This window comes from Vigna umbellata, chromosome 4, assembly GCF_029865625.1.
Source record: "Vigna umbellata cultivar VRB3 chromosome 4, Vumbellata_1.0, whole genome shotgun sequence".
NCBI classification, from domain to species: Eukaryota; Viridiplantae; Streptophyta; class Magnoliopsida; order Fabales; family Fabaceae; genus Vigna; species Vigna umbellata.
The window spans coordinates 60,263,747-60,283,439 of record NC_142168.1 but is presented as its reverse complement, the minus strand read 5'-3'; the positions used below and the strand labels follow the sequence as shown (position 1 = coordinate 60,283,439).

Sequence of the window (19,693 nt, the reverse complement as noted above, 5' to 3'; positions counted from 1 at the left end):
ATCTCTTTTCATTTTCGCGAACCCCTCACATCTCCATCCTCTCACATTTTTCACTTCTCATTCTCGAGACTTCTTCAACAGGAGCATACATCTTCATTCTCTTTGTTTCTTGTTGATTTTGCATTCGTACATCACAGAACCACATCTTCGTTGTTGTCTTACGAATTTTCTCCAACTCTATGTTGTAAAATATTGATTGCAAAAGAACGTTGGATTACAACGTTAATATTTTACTTGGCAAAGTTAATATTTTAGTAATTGCCAACATTAAAATTTTATGAAGGAACGGTCAATTTCTTTTATTAGGAGCTGCAACGTTCAATTTCTTTGATTGCAAGGTGCTTTAATAAAATATTTCCCATTTCAAAACACATCAAACTATTTCTCTCATTCTCTCATTTTCTCATTCTCTCCTCTCTCTTTCCTTCTAAGTGATAACAGTTGAAAAAATGTTATTTTTACACTTAAATTTGACCTTAAAGACAACCTTTATGACTTAGAAACTAGCTTGGAAATATGTTTTTGTTGAAGTTATGTAAATAAGAGAGTTGGACATGTATTATGCTTGATTTCCTTGTTTTTGTAAGTTTTCAGATGAATTGAGTGAAAGAAGTGAAGGAGCTAAGAGTTGGATTCAGAAAAGGCAGAAAAAGTGCATAAAAAGGAAAGGCCCCAAGTACCGCTCAGCGCCATTTACCGCTGAGCGACACTTTGAAGACCTGCAGACACCGTTGAGAGGCAAAACTGCAACTGAGGGGCAAAATAACAATCACGCGCTTACCGCTGAGCGGTATTTACCACTGAGCGGCATTCTTATGCCCTTGGGCTTACTTTTCTGTAATTTTTAGAATACTATATAAGGTTTTAGTTAACCTAGGTCAAGCATCTTTGGCTGGAACGAAGCAAAAACACACTCTTTCACCCCTTCGAGGAGGATTTTGGATGCTACAGCTCCTTTCTCACCTCTCTAGGGTTTTATCTTTCACTCCTTCATTGTATTTCATCTAGTTTCACCATGAACATGGTGAACTAAACTTTTATTGTTGTTGGGGAATCAATGTAATCCTTTGAAGCTCTCATGTATTGAATTTGTTCTTCAAGATCTTTTAAAGATACATGTTTTCTTTCATTAATTGTTAGGGTTTTTCCTCTTTGCTATAAGCTTGCATTGTTTAACTCATTCAATGTCATGATTATTGATTTTGTCGATATGGACACATATGGGGAAATCTAAATCTGGGGAATCTCTCCTAATAGTAGTATAAACCTAGACATAGGAGTATGATGGTTGGTTTCCTTTAAGCTTCTTTGCTTTATAATGCATGAGTAATTGCTAGGGAGACAAGACATTGTAAACTAGTGATTATGATTAGGCTTTCTTCGTCGAGACATCGGGTTTAAGGTAATTTAGAAAGTGACATTAACAACTAATGAAGAAAGATGAATTCTTGAATACATGAGAGTGGATAGGATGAAATTGATAAACCCCAACAACATATTCATTCATATATTTCATACCACGTGTTTTGTTTCTTCTTTCTCATTGATCAATTCATGCATTCATATTTACTTTTTAGTATTTTGCATTTAAACCTACAATATTTTGGTCACAAGTCTTAGATAATCAACCAATCACATAATTGTCTAGGCCGTGAGTCCTTTGGGAGAACGATACTTGGTCTTACCAGTTTTATTACTTGATACGATTCGGTTACACTTGTCGAGGGTTCAACACTAAGAAAATTCTGGGTTCATTTTATACTCTTTTTAGAGATCCTTGCTAGTTCTGAGATCCTCAGAAATATTCTGGGAAGTTCTTGTTGTATCTTGGCGGACTTGGGCAATACACCGCGGATAAGTCCTTAAAGACAGTGACGTTACATGCCTCAGGAAATACTGTTTTGTCAGCTTTTCACAACAATCTTAAGAACTTATGGCTGACATCAACAACTCAATCTCGGAGGATTTGTTTCCAGAACTCAGACGGGACCGTAGATAAGGATGAACAAGAGGGAGACGAGGCGACAACTTAGAGTTCATTGGAGTTAGGATGATGAACCCTAATTTTCATTTGTCATGCCTTTGTAATGTTTGAGGAAAGGTGGAGAAGATTTTCTCTCCAGAGAAAGGGAAAGAAATAAGAAGATGAGGTACTTGAGTAATTTTTCGTATACTTTACCTACTAAGAGAGAAGCACAACCAGGTATTTTCTCGTTTACCAATCTTAAATATTTTAAAATTGTGAGGGTGTAGGTAATTTTACTTAATTACTTGAAGAAATAAATTGGGCTTTTCACCTAAGGATGTTACTCTAAATCTGGAAGTAGAGAATATGTCGTTATATATTTATATATGAACGACATGCTAATGATTGACTCATGCAATCATATAATATAAAAAACTAAGGTTTCTAGGATCAAATTTTGAATTGAAAGACATAGGTCAAACCAATGTGATTTTAGGTATTAGAATCATAAGAAATGTAGTATATTACTATCCCAAGAACAATATATTGAGAAAATTCTTAAGAAGTTTAGGTTTTATGACCTCAAACCAGCGAGTACCCCTTATGATGCTAATTCTAAATTAATGAAAAATAGAGGAGAATCATTATCTCAGCCTCAGTATGCCCAGATAATTGGGAGCTTATTGCACTTGATGAGCTTTTCTATACCTGATATTGCTTATGCAGTAGGTAGACTGAGTAGGTACACTCAATGTCCAAATCAGGAACATTGGGATGCACTTGTTAGGCTTATGAGATACTTAAGAGGTTCAATGGATTATGCCATTGAATACAGTGAATTTCCCGCTGTACTAGAAGGGTACAGTGATGGTAACTGGAACTCTCATTCAGATGAGACAAAATCCACTAGTGGTTATCTATTCACACTTGGGGGTGGTGCGATTACATGAAGATCAGCCAGACAAATAATTATTGAAAGATCAACAATGGAATCTGAGTTTGTTGCTGTTAGAAAACATTCCACTAGGAATGAAACTTACCCCATCATTATCAATACATTGTGATTACCAATCGACAATAGCTATAGCTAAAACAAGAATTACAATGGAAAGAATAGACATATCCAATTGAGACACAATTTGGTGAAGCAGCTGCTAAAAAGTGAAACTATTTCCATTGATTATGTGAAGTTAGAACGAAATCTAGCAGATCCTCTGACAAAACTCTTTGGGAAGACAAATGTTATTAGAAACATCGAGGGAAATGAGACTTAAGCCACTTGTAAACAAACAAGTGATGGTAACCCAACCTTTGTGAATGGAGATCCCATGAATAAGGTTCATATCGGTAAAAACAAGTCACTTGTTAGTTCTGATAGCACTAAATTGATTTTAATCAATTATGTTCCTTCCTATTGTGTGTGTGAAAGTGCTAAAGACTGCATTATTGAGAGGCTAAACTTTGTCATTAAATATGTATGTTGTGAAAGAATTTTAGCTTAAACAAAGTTTTTAATGATTTTCATATCGCTTATGGGTGGTGTATGATTTGCAGCATACACTTGATGAAATCACTTATATGAGTGTTGAGTGGGGCTGCTTGTATAAGATCTTGGAATGATCTCTAAAGCACTCATGAATACCGGGCACGCGCATGATAAGTGCAACACAGTGATAACAACAAGGATTTTGGGGATGTATTGTGATTGATAAACCTCTAACACACGTCAAGTGTCTTTGGTTCATATAGCTTGTTATACCAACTATACTATGTGTTAAGTATCTCAATCTAAGACTAGTTCATATAGCTTGCTATACCAGCTCTGATGCATTACATCTTGAGACCTAGGATATAAACTAGTTCATATTTCTTTTAATGTTTAAACTATTTTAGTCAAAGACCTTTTATTTTAACTTTCTTTTGCAATAAGTGGGGGATTGTTGTAAAATATTGATTGCAAAAGAACGTTGGATTACAACGTTAATATTTTACTTGGCAAAGTTAATATTTTATTAATTGCCAACGTTAAAAGTTTATGAAGCAACGATCAATTTCTTTTATTAAGAGCTGCAACGTTCAATTTCTTTGATTGCAAGGTGCTTTACATGTTCTATAAATAGAACAACTTTTCCCATTCTAAAACACATCAAACTATTTCTCTCATCCTCTCATTTTCTTAGTCTCTCCTCTCTCTTTCCTTCTAATAAAATTATGGGTTCATTTTATACTCTTTTTAGAGATCCTTCCTAGTTTTGAGATCCTCAGAAATATTTTGGGAAGTTCCTGTAGTATCTTGGGGGACTTACGCAATACACGCGGATAAGTCCTTAAGGACAGTGACTCTACACGCCTCAGGAAATATTGTTTTATCAGCTTTTTACAACACTCTAAACATCATCCTCTGCTAGGGTTTCATACTTCTCCATGATTTCCTTCCTATTTTCACCTTTTTCTTCGATTCCACTGATTAAATCATCGTTTATCACCTTTTCCACTGATCAAATTTGTTGTTATGAGCAAACATTAAATGAAATTAAATTCTTAACGTTCAAAAACAACAAAAGTGATAAGAAAAGTCATATCTGTTGCATGATTATATTCTTAGGATTGTTTAATTTATTTGTATCAATGTGTTAACAATTATGTTTTAGTTATATGTATGCCTTTCGGTAAATTAACTTACCCTTCTATTTATGTCAGTTGATTGATTTCTTTTCTCTTTTGTAAGGATCACCTAAATAGTGTGAGCAAAGAATGATGTCTCGTAGATTAGGTGTTGGACGTTGAAGGGGCTGAAGTATAGAGTAATAGGTTAATAAAAGTTCACCTATTTTGAATGACTTTATTACATTTGTAATTTCAGTATAATGTCATTTATCAATAGTATGGAAACCACAAATAAATAAATATATATATATATATATATATATATATATATATATATACTGAAATTACATATGTAATAAAGTCATTCAACATAAGTGAACAAAAGAGTAACCTACTACTCTACACTTCAACCCCATCAACTATCACAGTTATCCGTAAAAGAACTATGAAACCAATAATATATATATATATATATATATATAATATATATATTTTTTTTTTTTTTTTTTTTAGTTAATTGTTTTTTTATATTCAACATGTGATGATTTCTTTTAGTAGTTTATACTATTAATTTGTGATGTTACATGCTCCCTACACTCAATATATTTATTTTTATTTATCTTATTTTAATTTTTCTAAAGAAATATATATACATTTATAATCCTATAGAAAATAAGAGTTGAATTTCATAATTACTTATGAAATTCATAGTTATTTTATTTGGATTCGAAACACACTTTATTTGTATTGACATTTAGGTAGAATTTGATTTCACTTTGTTTATTTGGACAAATGGTATTAGTTGTGTTTGTTTGGAATATAACGAATTCAGATTGTCTTTAAATTTAAATGATTGTTGGAACGTGTTCACTTTTGGCTATATATGCTAGAAAAGTTACTTCTCATAATGAATCCTTAAATACCAAATTGTATAGTACTACGCGTAAAATTGAGTTGTTGACAAACTTTTGCTTGTGTTGAATGCGTTAAATGTAAACAAACCTAAAGAACAAGATCAGGGGCTAAAAATTCTATGCTCCCAAATTAAAGTTTATTTTTTTAGACGGGAACAATCATAATGTTCAAGGATATTGAATTTAGGGAGGGAAGAATAAGGTCAGAGAAAGAATTGATGAAATTTTCATATTCAATTTATACAGTTTCTTATGATTAAGCAAGTTCAGAACCTCTAGCAAGATCATAATCTCTACAAGGGCAAAATTAAGATCATCAGAAACCACTGCTTCATGAGGAGTATAAGTCCATGCAAGATAATAAAGTTTGAGAACTTGTCTCATTACCAGAAGGTGTGAAACTTATTGATAGTAAGTGAATATATAAGACCAATAGAGATTCTAAAGATAATGCGGAGAGATATAAGATTTGTCTTGTGGCGAAGGGCTATACTCAAAAGGAATGGATTGTTTTAAAGAGACTTTTTCACCAGTTTTGTTGAAAGACTCTTTTAGAATAATTAGGGCTCTTGTTGCACATTATGATTTGCAGCTTAATCAAATGGATGTCAAGACAATGTTTCTCAATGGCAACATTGACGAGACAACTCATATACTGCAAGCCAAAAAACTTTCTATCAAGAAACCCAAAGAATATGGTTTGCAAACTGAAAAAAATTCATTTATACGCTAAATCAAACATCTCATTAATGGTATCACAAATTTCATCAAATAATTATCTCAGTTGGTTTCGAGGTGAATGTTGTTGATGATTGTGTGTATCAAAAATTCAGTGGGAGCAAAATTTTTTTTTCTTGATTTAGTATGTTGATGACATAATTAAAAGATTTGATATCAAGGATAGTAAATTAAGGGATTCTCCTATTGCTAAGGGAGACAAATTCAATCTCAATTAATGCACAAAAGAAAATTAGGAAACTCAAGAAATACAGAAGATTCCCTATGCTTCAACTGTAGGATGTTTGATATAATTGGGGTTTCAAGCAGATATTTAAGAAATCTAAGAATGGATCATTGAAAAACCCCCAAAAGAGTTATGGGGTATTTCAAGAGAACAAGGTTTATAAGGTCACAAATAAATGGTTAGATCAATAAGAGATTATTTGGTATTCTTACTCAATTTTGTAGTATACCAATATAGTTTAAGGTCCATTTCAGGTTACATTTTGATGCTAATTGGTGGTGTAGTTTCTTGAACCACTACCATGCAAACCCTTACGACTTCATCCACTGTGGTTACAAAACTTGTAGCATGCTATGAGACATCAAATCAAGATATTACTGAATTTTTTTTCACAAGACTACCCATTGTGGAAGGAATTAAAAGACCACTTAAGTTATATTACGACAACAAATTAGTTGTATTATATTCTAAAACCAATTGGAGCTCGAGCAAGTCAAACCACATTGACATTAAATTCCTGGTTGTTAAAGAAAGGGTATATAATGGACAAATTTCCATTGAACACTTAAGGACAAACTCCATGATAGCATATCCTATTACAAAGGGACTTACACCCAAGGTTTTTCATGAGCATGTCACTCATATGAGTGTTTTACATTTAAGGAATCTTTGGTTTGGTGGGAGATAGTCACTTTTGGGTGTTTGTGTTCTATGTTTGATTTCATTAATGCATACATCGCCTTTTGGACATATTTGGTTTAATAAATATATGATTTATTACTCAAAAGTTATACTCTACATATTAAGGTTATTATATTGATCTCATTGAGATAATGTAAGAAGTAGTTCAAAATAGACGTGTACAAGTCACCTTCATGTAATTTGTATGCTATACATTTAATAATGAATCCATGTCATTTAGTTATGTTAGCACTAGTGATCGTTGTTAGGTTTTGGTAGCGATTGATGGAATGAAAACTACTTTAGTTCTAAATGCGAATGTAATGCAAGGAGATTTTTTGAATATGCTTAAAGCATACCATGACAATTTTGAGTTCATAAAGTCTAAAATATCTATAAAGATTTTTGCATACCATGAAGACTACTTTAGTTCACACACACACAGACACACACACATACACATACACACACACAAACACACACACACACACACACACACACACACACACACACACAAACACACACACACACAGACACAAACACACACACACACACAGACACACACACACACGCACACATAAACACACACACACAGGCACACACACACAGACACACACACACACACAGACACATACACACACACACAAAGACACACATACACACACACACAAACACACACACACACACACACAGACACAGACACACAGACACACACACACACACACACACACACACACAAACACACACACACACACACTGACACACACACAGACACACACACACACACACACACACACACACACACACAAACACACACACACACAGACACACACACACACAGACACACACACACAGACACACAGAGACACACACACACAGACACAGACACACACACACATACACACACACAAAATTATTAAATGTGTTAGGATCATTTTATTTTATTAGCCAATTTATTAAAATGATATAATTAATTAAGTTATGGCTAAGGACATGTATATAGAGGCCATAAACAATATTTTAATTTCTTAAGGGACCAAATTAAAGTATTGAAACTTAAGAAAAAGTAACTAACAAAAGTTACATAAAGCGGTAATTTGTTTCTTTCTTTTCATCCCATTAAAAAAGAAAATCAAGAGAGAACCTTAGGTGCTCTATAGTTTGAAGATCAAGTTAATCTACAGTATATATTATTCATTAATTATTGATTTGGTTTGGATTCATAATCTAACCATATCTAAATTGATTAGATTAATACCGGCTAATTTAGATCCGTAATATGGTTGATTTGTAAATCAAACACTCTTGAAGTAAGCTATTTTGAAGTATTTGTAATTTGGATATATTTGGAATGTCAATAAATGGTGGAATGATGTCCTATCAAGTTTAGATTAAATTTTTAATCAAAAAATTTTATATATGTGTGGTTGAGTTTACATCTACGTTTTTTGTTCATGAGATAACTTCCAAAATTGTATAACCATATTCAGTATGAACTAGTTGTACGGGAAATGGAATAAAATTATATTTTAAAGTTGAACGTTTATAAAAACAATAATTATTAATAAAATAAATTGGAATTTGTTCTTGAAGCTTAAATTGTAGCAGGAATAACCAAACTAATTTATGCTTAGAGTTGAATTCAAATTTTAATTGGATGATGACTAATTCTTTGTATGTATGTGATTTATAAAATTGATGACAATTTTGTATGGGTGATGTTGGAGTAGAAAATCAGTTTTAATTGAAATTTGACATTTGGGAGAAGAATTATATTTAGTTTATTAAAGTGTATATTGAGTATTAAATGGTTAAATTGAGTTGAAGTTGATTGAACATGAAATTTTAAAAGTCTGTTTGTTTTGTTTGGAGAAAGTGGTATAAGGGACCATCCCACTATACACGATTAAGTCTTTTTTTTTCTTTGTTTTGTGGAATGTGATATAAGCGACAATACACTTCATAAAAATTTTCACGTATGGAATGAGATTATTCAAGTATTTCTAAAGTTTTTCTATTTACCTACATCTACTATCTAAATAAAATATGTTCACATAAAATAGTAGAATCGCAATAAAAATCATGTGAAACTGAATCTGTTAAACAATTGAAATAAATTATCAGAATATTTTTCTTATTTTTTAATGACTTGTTCACTTTTATTAATATGTTTATGTCATATATAAATTGGTTTTCAACACTACACTAAAAAATCGTATCTAAAACCTAGTCTAAACATTTCACTAAAATGAATCTAAAACTTAAGTCATAATGGTTAATTATTAAAAAGTATATTTTTTTATATTTTAGACATAGTGAACTACTGAAATAAATTTTGAAGTCAAGATACAGATTCCTAGATAATTGTATTAGGGTTTAGACGTGATATCTAATATGTCAGTTTTTTTTTTTAAAAAAAGGATAACATATTAGATGGATTATTCCATATAACCGATCTAATTTTAGTGTCAAATCTTTTTGGTTTTTACCTGTTTCTTCATCCATTGTTGAAGCTTGCAGTTCATTCTATTGGATTGGTGCCACCGATAGAATGCATGAAAATCCTTCTATTCGACTGTCACTGCGTTGTGTTGCAGCACCACTTCAAGTTTATCTTTTTCTTTGTAGCCATTGATTGTGATAGTTTTGAAAAATCAACTGCATTATGAAGCTTGTCCAATGAAAATCAAGATACACATACAAATAAATACAAATAATGAAGGATATGTCTGATTTAATTTTTCCTAGACTATAACCCAAAGCTCTATTGTTTGTTGCATCGATTTAGCAGAAAAATAGGTTTAAATTCTCGGATGGTCTTCGTATTTGTATGAGAATCTCAAGTGAGTCCTCATATTTCTAACTGTCTCAATTGGGTTCATATATTTGCAAAATATCTCAATTGGGACTAAATATTTGAAAAATTAAACCAATTAAGCCCTGTCCGTTAAATTTTCACATACGGCATTAAAATGTGTTGAGGTGAATATTTTATTAAAAAAATATGCTGCCAGTGATGACATGTAATTTAATAAATTAAAAAAAAAAATAGAAAAATTATGCAAGCAGAAAAAAAGGGGGAAAATGGCCTGCACTAAGAAAAATCACAGAGATCCAATTTGGAAAACCCTTTGAACCCCAAATCGCCACTGCCTCATCATCATCATCGTCATCTCCTTTGCAAAACCCTAGCCCCGGAAAACCGCCGCGAAGACGCTACCACTGCCGCACCGCAAAGCTGAATTGCGCCACCCAGAAATCCCAAGTCGCGCTTCCATGACCACAACCACAAAGCTCCGCACCTCCATCATCCTCACCAGCAACCTCAACTTGCAAAGACAACTAGAGAAGCACATAATTCTAATCGCGTTCCTCCTTATCAAGGCACCATGCACTAGTACAAAATTCGCTTTTAAACTCCCATAATAGGCTTCGGTTTACACAAAATCGAAGCCTATCAAAACGCGGTGTCATTTTTGTAGTTATAGCGAACTTATATGCATCGGTTCGAGGGGAACCGAGGCATAAAACCTTTATAACCTCGGTTAAAAAGAGAACCGATGCCTAAAACCACATAAAATTATGTACAAAACTAGCTTTTAGGCTCACAACTTTATTAAAAGAAGCTACTGCCTCGGTTCTCTGACCAACCAAGGCAAAAAACCCTAACAACTTTTTTGAAATTGGCCTACTGCTTCGGTTCTCTGACCAACCGAGGCGAAAACTCTGACAACTTTTCCAAAATAGGCTTACTGCCTCGGTTCCCTGACCAACCAAGGCGAAAAACTCTTACAGCTTTTTTGAAATTGGTCTACTACCTCGGTTCTCTGACCAACCGAGGCAGTATGTCCTGCCAAAAATTGACAACCTCTGATCTTGAACGTTCCATATCCCTTTTTTCAACATCTACTGCCTCGGTTCCATTTTAACCGATGTCATAGGCCCTTTATGTCTCGGTTTAACCACGAATCGAGGCCTATAGTCAGTAGATATTTTCAAATTTTGCATTTACAACTTTTTTTTTGAATTTTTTCTAGTAGATTTACGCATCGGTTTTATTTATAACCGAGGTAATAGCCTCTTCGATGGTTATATTCCAGATCCATAACACAGTAAGCACATTTTCACTCTTCTTATTCCGTCAAAGAGTAAACGCGAATTGCAGCTTCGCAATCGTGCGAACAACGGTTCCTTGCCGCTCCACCGCCTCTACCTCCATCACTAGCTACCGCCGTTGGCCGCCATCGCTGCCTCCACCATTAGGCTTTGTCGCTTCCTCCACCACTGGCCACAATCGTAATAAATTTTATCCTAATGTTCCTTTTTCTTCCTCGAGTAACCATTCTCTCTTTTAGGCGAAGTTGTTGTTTTGTAGCCTCCATTTCTCTTGCACGAGTGTTTGGTGTGGTCTCCATCTTCGTTGGCTCCATTTCTGTCGTGCGAACGGTTCTCCCTTTATTTCTCTCGCGCGAACACTGTTCGTTGTCGCCACCTACCATTCGTCGCCGCCACTGGTTGTTCGTCGCCACCTTCGACCGTTCATCACTTCCTTTGGTTGTTCATTGTCGCCTTCATCCATTTCTTTGTCGCCTCCATTGTCCATTGCAGATAAAAAAAAATATTTTGAATAGACAAAAGACCCCATTTTCTAAAAAAAAGGCATTTATCGCCTCAAATCAAAAGCAACCGAGGCAAAAGACCTCTACATACTACCTCAAATCTAAACCGAGACAAAAAGGCTACCCCTTTTTGCTTCGCCTGTATATACCTCGGTTCATGAACCGCTGCGTATAACCGAAAATAACCGGTGTCGTTTCCCTTTACTGCACTAGTGATGCCTCCACCATTAAGCACCACCGCTAGCAGCCTTTGCCTCTGCAAAACGGCGAAACCATCACCACTTGCAAATCAAAGAAACAACAAGAACCAGAAAACCCATATTCGCATTTGCCTCGCGACGTTCCTTCACCTTTGCCCAACCTTTGTGCCACCACGAGCTTTTTCTCTACCTGCCTCGCAACCTCCATTAAAACCGCAGATCGCGCCTTCATCAACAACCAGAGAACACATAAGAATCGCGTGACCTAGACATAAGAGAGCTTTTTCACTCTCTTAGGGTTCGAGCAAAAGCGGGGGAAATGGCTTGCACTGAGCTTCTCGTGTATATGGTGCCTCTCAATGGCGCTGCTTCTGGGTTCTGAATCATCCATTTTCACAATTAACTTTTTATAAGTAATTAAAAGAAAAGAAACCTAAGCCGTAAATTATTTCTCCTAAATTTTTTTTCTTCCAGAATATGTTAAGGAATCCAATTTACCCTCTCTCAATCACATGGTACCCATAAAATAATATCTTTCTTATTTCCCAACTACCTCCTCCCTGCAACTTTTGAACAGAACCAGAAAGAGAAGAGGGAAGAAGTTCCTCGCAACGCGAAGCAACGCAAAAAAAGAGGGGAAAGAAGAAGAACGCTCAACACGTTGCCGCGAGCCACTACGAATGTCGCTTGTTCGCGCCATCGCAACCACTTTCCTTGCGCGAGATAGAAGATCAAAACGAAAGAGAAGAAGAGAATGACCACGAGTTGCCATGTCATAATCTCTTAAATTAAAAAAAAAAAGTCCACATAATAAAATATTTTGACATCAGCATATTAATTATGCAACACGTAAGCACCAACTATTACCATTTGTGACAACTTAAGAGCAAAATTGACTCAATTTTACAAATATTATGACCCAATTGAGATAATTGGAAATATGGGGACCTACTTGAAATTTCCATACAAATACGAGGACCATCCGAAGATTTAAACCCAAAAAATTACTTTTGCTCTTTGAATTTAATATAATTCAAAATGAATTTAATATACTTCCATTAATGAACATAAGGGTGGAATATTCTCATGCTAATTAAGTGACAAATTTTGCAAAAATTGTGGTAGACAAGTTATAAGAAAATTATGTTTTATTAAATATCATTACATCTTGTTGTTGGTGAGCAATACCTTTATGTTAAATGAGTGCTTTCAATGGAGGTTACACAAAATTGAGTTTCAGCAACTTGGATATATTTAATTCATAAATTACAAAACTGAAATTTTAAAATTATGCATTTTGGAAGTTAACAAAAAAAAATACTCTTTTTTTTCATGCAAACAGAAATTCTCTACGAGAGACAATTCTACTAGAGTGGAGAAAATCTACTATAAAATATACAATTCTCCATCTATGAATTATATATGGTTGATATACTAGTGGGTTCAAATATATATTTTACTACAAAACTCACGAGGATAAATTAAATGTCTCACTTTTATGAATATACAAAGAAACTATTGTAGGATTTGTAAAATGTAAAATATTAAATATATTCATGTCTATATAGATTTTTTTCATAAATTTCATATTTTAATTGGTTCAAATATAAAAAAAATAGTGAAAGAACAGGAAAAAATAAATATGGTAAAAAATTCGTTAATAATTAATAACATTTAAGAAAAAGGTAAATATAACAAAATATAAAGTTGTAAAAAATGAAATAGAAAGAATAGTTGTCTAGCTGTGGAAAAGTTTTATTGGTAAATAATCTGGTAATTTTGTATTTTATAGTTTTGAGTTGTGGCAATCATAGAACTCTTTTGTTATATATATATATATATATATATATATATATATATATATATATATATATATATATATATATATGGTTATGGAGAGTGCTTAATTCACCAACACGAATCTAGTATTAATATTTGATTCATCAGTTTTTGTGTGTGATGATAACATCCAAAACAAACTCAATGAAAAATCAAATTTTTGGTTTTTTAAGATTGATGATATTTGTGCTGTGTGGGGTGTGGGAGGTTGTTAATGGTGAAGAGGAGATTAGATGCATTCCAGAGGAGAGGGAAGCACTCCTCCAATTCAAGGCTGCCATTGTGGATGACTACGGCATGCTATCATCTTGGACCACTCCTGACTGCTGCCAATGGGAGGGGATTCGCTGCAACAACCTCACTAACCATATTTCAATCCTCGACCTTCACGGAGAATATCCAGATGACTCTGGACGTTATATGAGCGGAGAGATCCACAAGTCGTTGATGGAGTTGCCACAATTACAGTATTTGAACCTCAGTTCTAATTATTTCCGAGACAGCAACATTCCAGAGTTTCTTGGCTCTCTCAGAAACTTAGGATATCTTGATCTCTCTTCATGTGGTTTTGACGGAAAAATTCCAACCCAATTTGGGTCTCTTTCTCATTTGAAATACTTAAATCTTGGTTGGAATTATTTAGAGGGTTCAATCCCTCATCAGCTTGGAAATCTCTTCCACCTGCAGCATCTTGATCTCACTGACAATAATTTCGGAGGAAATATACCTCCTCAACTTGGAAATCTGTGCCAGTTGCAGCATCTTGATCTCAGTGAGAATTATTTCAAAGGAAGTATACCTCCTCAACTTGGAAACCTCTCCCAGTTGCAGCATCTTGATCTCAGTGGCAATCTTTTCGAAGGAAACATACCTCCTCAACTTGAAAACCTCTCCCAGTTGCAACATCTTGATATCAGTGACAATCTTTTAGAAGGAAATATAACTCCTCAACTTGGAAATCTCTTCCGGTTGCAGCATCTTGATCTCAGTGAGAATTTTTTTGAACGAATACCACCTCAACTTGGAAATCTCTCCCAGTTGCAGGAGCTTTATCTTAGAGGATATAATGCTCTTAACCTTACCCATGGAGGTCATTGGCTCTCAAATCTCCTTTCTTTAACCCATCTTTACTTGGGCTCTGTATCAAATTTTCATCCTTATAATTTGTTGCAAGTGATAGCGAAGCTACCCGAACTAAGAGAACTAAGTATAGTTTATTGTAGCCTTTCCGATGATTTCATTCTGTCATCCATGCCTTCTAAGTTCAATTTTTCTACTTCCCTCTCCGTCCTTGATCTTTCTCATAACACCTTCAAGTCAGCAATGGTATTCCAGTGGGTGTCAAACATCACTTCCAGCCTTGTGGAGCTTGACCTTAGTGATAACCACTTGGAGGGTTGCACATCAAGTAATTTTGGCGTCGTCATGAATTCGCTTAGGCTTCTTGACCTCTCCTCTAATTATTTCAAGGCCAGCGATTTCAAATATTTTTCAAATATATGCACCTTACATTCTTTATACTTGTATGAAAACAAGTTGACAGAAGGCCTTCCATCCATTCTTAGTAATTTATCTGGTGGTTGCGTTAGACACTCATTGCAAGAATTGGATCTGTCATCAAATGACATCACTGGCACTTTGTTTGACATTTCAGTATTCTCCTCTTTGAAATCATTGTTTCTTTATGGAAATCGGTTAAGTGGAAGGATACCTGAAGGTGTAAAGTTACCATCTACTTTGGAGGATTTGTCAATTGGCGGAAATTTCTTTAAAGGTGGAATTCCAAAATCGTTTGGGAATGCATGTACTTTGCACTCATTACACATGAGTGATAATAGCTTCAGTGTTGAGCTTCCAACTATAATTTCGCACTTGTCTGGTTGCGCTAGATATTCATTAAAAAGATTATATCTTGACAACAATAAGCTAAATGGAGAGATTCCTAAGGACTTTCAATTTCCACCTAAATTGGAGGGCCTCTACATCTATTCAAATTCTTTAAAGGGTGTGCTGACAGACTACCACTTTGCTAATATGTCTAAGTTAAAGGACTTGGATTTATCTCACAATTCATTGGGTTTGGCATTTACCCAAAATTGGGTCCCACCTTTTCAATTGTTAACGATCAATTTGGGATCTTGCAATTTAGGTCCAACATTTCCCCAGTGGTTGCAGACACAAAATAAATTTATTGATATTGACATTTCAAATGCTTCAATATCAGATATTACTCCTGAATGGTTTTGGGCTAAATTACCATTACACAAAGTGATGACAATGGATATTTCACACAACAATCTACAAGGTACAATTCCAAATGTTTCATTAACATATGTTTCTATTTTCATGGACCTTGGATCAAACCAGTTTGAAGGTTCTATTCCTCTATTTCTACGGAATTCTGAAACTCTTGATTTATCAAAAAATAAATTCTCAAATCCTCATTCATTTTTATGTGGAGATGGTGCAATTTCAGTTCAATTTCATTTAGACATTTCATTTAATCATTTATATGGAGATATCCCAGATTGTTGGAGACAACTGAACTCACTATTTTATTTAGATTTGAGTCACAATAATTTTTCAGGAAAGATTCCTACTTCAATGGGATTGCTAGTTGATGTTCGCGCATTATTTTTGAGAAACAACAATTTAGTAGAAGAAATCCCTTTCTCTTTGAGAAATTGCACAAGTCTAGTAATTCTTGATTTGTCAGAAAACAATTTATCAGGATCTATCCCTAGTTGGATTGGGACAACAGAAAAGTTGAAATTTTTAAGTTTAAGAAACAATCAATTCTTTGGGACTTTACCATTTAAGCTTTGTTCTCTAAGAAACATTCATATCTTGGATCTCTCACTAAACAACTTATTTGGAAAAATTCCTGAATGCATCAAATATCTTACGTCAATGGTCGTAACAAGATCTTCTGATGTTGTATGTGATCGCAGTTCCCATTGCATGTCAAACAATTTCAATGCATGGTTGACATGGAAAGGTTCAAAACGAATATTTATGAATGAAGGTTTGTCACTTTTAAAAAGCATTGATCTCTCAAGCAATCATTTCTCAGAAGAAATTCCTAGAGAAATAGAGATATTATCTGGATTGATTTCATTGAACTTATCAAGAAACAATTTGATTGGAAAAATTCCTTCAAACATTGGAAACTTAACATCACTTGAGACTCTTGATTTGTCAAGAAACCAATTTGTTGGTTCAATTCCTTCCAGTCTTGCTCAAAATTATGTTCTTAGTATGTTAGATTTATCTCATAATCGTCTAACGGGAGAAATTCCAACAAGCACACAATTACAGAGTTTTAATACATCCAGCTATGAAGATAATATTGGTCTTTGTGGACCACCACTTGAGAAATTGTGTATTGAGGGTGGATCTACACAAGAACCGAATGTTGAAGTTCACGAAGATGAATATTCATTGTTGAATAATGATTTATTTGTAGGTATGGCATTTGGATTTGTTGTAAGCTTTTGGATGGTATTTGGTTCAATCTTATTCAAACGTTCTTGTCGACATGCCTATTTCAATTTCTTGTTCAACTTAGAAGATTATGTTCGTGTCAAAATAACAATCTTTGCTAAGGTACTTAAGCTGGAAAAAGATTAACAGGTAATAATATCATAAATTTTATATAATTTTGCTCTCTATATATTAAATGCACATTATCGTATATCCCTTTTTCAATATTTGTATAACTTTTTGTTGATTAAAATAAAAAGACATAAGATTTATTGAAACTAATTCAGTTAAAGACATAACTTTTTCAATATCGTATATCCCTTTTACAATTCAGTTAGTTGCTTTTGAAACTAATTTTGTCAAAGACATAAGATTTATTGAACAAGAGCATTTAAATATGTAAATATAGCCTATCATTAGTTTTTTTTTTAAAAACAAATTAACCTGATTAATAATCTTATTACTATAAAAATTTTAAACACAAAACGATAAATTTTTTTAGTGAATAAGAATAAGATTTTTATTTATTTTAATGTACACATTTCGAAGAACTAACATCTTTGCATTTTATTTTTCAATTTTCAGGCACTTGAAATCCATAACGACTCGATCTCTGAGCTTGTTAATGCTTGGACAAGGCAATGTTTCTTTAAATTCCCTTAGTGTGCTTGTAATGAAATATAAATTATCATGCATTTTATTAATATTAACTCATACTTTTCTTATAATCCAAACTTCGGTCTCACATGTTTTTTAGTTAATTACATTTCATATATTTGCCTCAGGAAAGTTAATTTCTGACTAGGTCTTTTAATGTTATGAATGGAATACGTACCCCTGAGCTTATCAAAGATAATGTGATTAAGTAAAATTTCCAAAAGCCAATACTCTGACTAGACCTTTTAATGTATATGTGAGCTTATGAAAGATAATATAGTTGTAAGTGTGTGATTCAGATGGGAATGTTTTGATAGCCCAAACACATTTCCTGAAATTTCAGTTTGAAAAATGTTAATTATGCAGTTTCAACAAACGGTCCAGCGGATTGATTGGAATAGTACTTCACTTTATTTATATAGACATATTGGAGAATGATGTAATCCAGATAATAAATAAAATATTAATTAAGAATATGTGAACTAAATTATTCCATGCTTAATATTATTTACATCTAAATTGAAAGAAGAAAGACTTGTTATTCGAAACCATTCAAGTTATTTAGAAGCCCAGGTTTTCTCCCAAAGAACTACTTCAAGTAATAGTTAATGCAAACTGCAACAGTTGAACACAGAAAAGAAAAATATGGTGAAATTGAGAAACAAAAGATGTAAAGTGGGTGGAAATCATGTCTTGGAGGGTGATTCGGTAGAGCTATAGCACCAGGAATATCTTTTCCTGATTGCAACGAAAGTGTCTCTTGTTTGTTCGAACATTTAAGATTATTTAATAAAGTTGAACATTTAAGATTCACAATAAATACATAGAGACTAAGTTATAAATATTGTGTAACCACATTTTTGTGTTACCTAATGATTTTTTATGTGTTGTAAATTTCCAAAAATATAATCAAGTGGGCGTATAGATTCTCATGGGATAACTCATCAAACTGATTATTATGTACCATATGTATAAATCTGAATTGGTGATATTAACAATCTGGTCTCTCATGCAAATGAAAAATAATAATTAAAAACAACACATTAAATAATATTTTTTAAAATAAAATAAAATAAAATTTAACTATACTTAAATGATAAAACATAATATAAAAAAATTATAAACAAATTTCAATTGGTAAATAATACATTATTCAGTAAACCAAACGTCAGTCTCAATAATGAAACTAAAAACTTGTTACGAAATCAAATTATACAAATAATAAAGTAGACAAATTTGATATATAATTTCCCATTTATTTAATTTTTACAATTGAAGTAATCCAAAAAAGATAATAAAACAAAAAACAATGATGACAATTATAAAAAATCATCCCTATACAATTTACATTATTTAATTTCAACATCTTGAAACTTTTTCTTGTACGGTGTAACACTTAATTTTGAAGTAATCTTCTCCTCATTGTAATTATAAAAGCATTGGAATGTAAATGAGTTTTTAGAAAAAAAAAATTAAGAGATTTTCAAATTGAAGACAATTTCGTATGAGTTTAGGTGGAACATGAAATTTGTACCATATGTGGTTGTATTTCGTTTTCTGTAACAAGATGACCTACTTTTCAAAGTCTTATTGATGTGTTCATTCATTGTATTTCGTTTTCTGTAATGCGATGACCCAACTTTCAAAGTCTTTTTGATTTGTTCAAAAGAAATGGTATAAGGGAGCATCACTCTACAATTCCCACATTTATTGTTTGACGTGATGATTGCTCAATTCTTCTGCAAATTCTTTTATTTACTTAC

General features: G+C 33.2%; 1 protein-coding gene across 3 annotated transcripts; it reads left to right on the top strand.

Annotated features, from left to right (window-relative positions):
* Positions 1 to 13,874: 13,874 nt before the first annotated feature.
* LOC148200761 (receptor-like protein EIX2) lies at positions 13,875 to 18,034 on the top strand. 3 transcript variants are annotated; one of them, XM_088112083.1, is made up of 3 exons: positions 13,875 to 16,095; positions 17,257 to 17,423; positions 17,859 to 18,034. In XM_088112083.1, the coding sequence occupies exons 1-2, from the start codon at positions 13,911 to 13,913 to the stop codon at positions 17,418 to 17,420; spliced, it is 2,349 nt and encodes a 782-aa protein (XP_087968209.1). In that variant the 5' UTR covers positions 13,875 to 13,910; the 3' UTR covers positions 17,421 to 17,423; positions 17,859 to 18,034. The 3 variants fall into 3 exon arrangements, with proteins under 3 accessions (XP_087968209.1, XP_087968208.1, XP_087968211.1); XM_088112082.1 differs by having other exon boundaries at positions 13,875 to 17,423; XM_088112085.1 differs by lacking the exons at positions 17,257 to 17,423; positions 17,859 to 18,034 and adding an exon at positions 16,742 to 16,927.
* Positions 18,035 to 19,693: the final 1,659 nt, after the last annotated feature.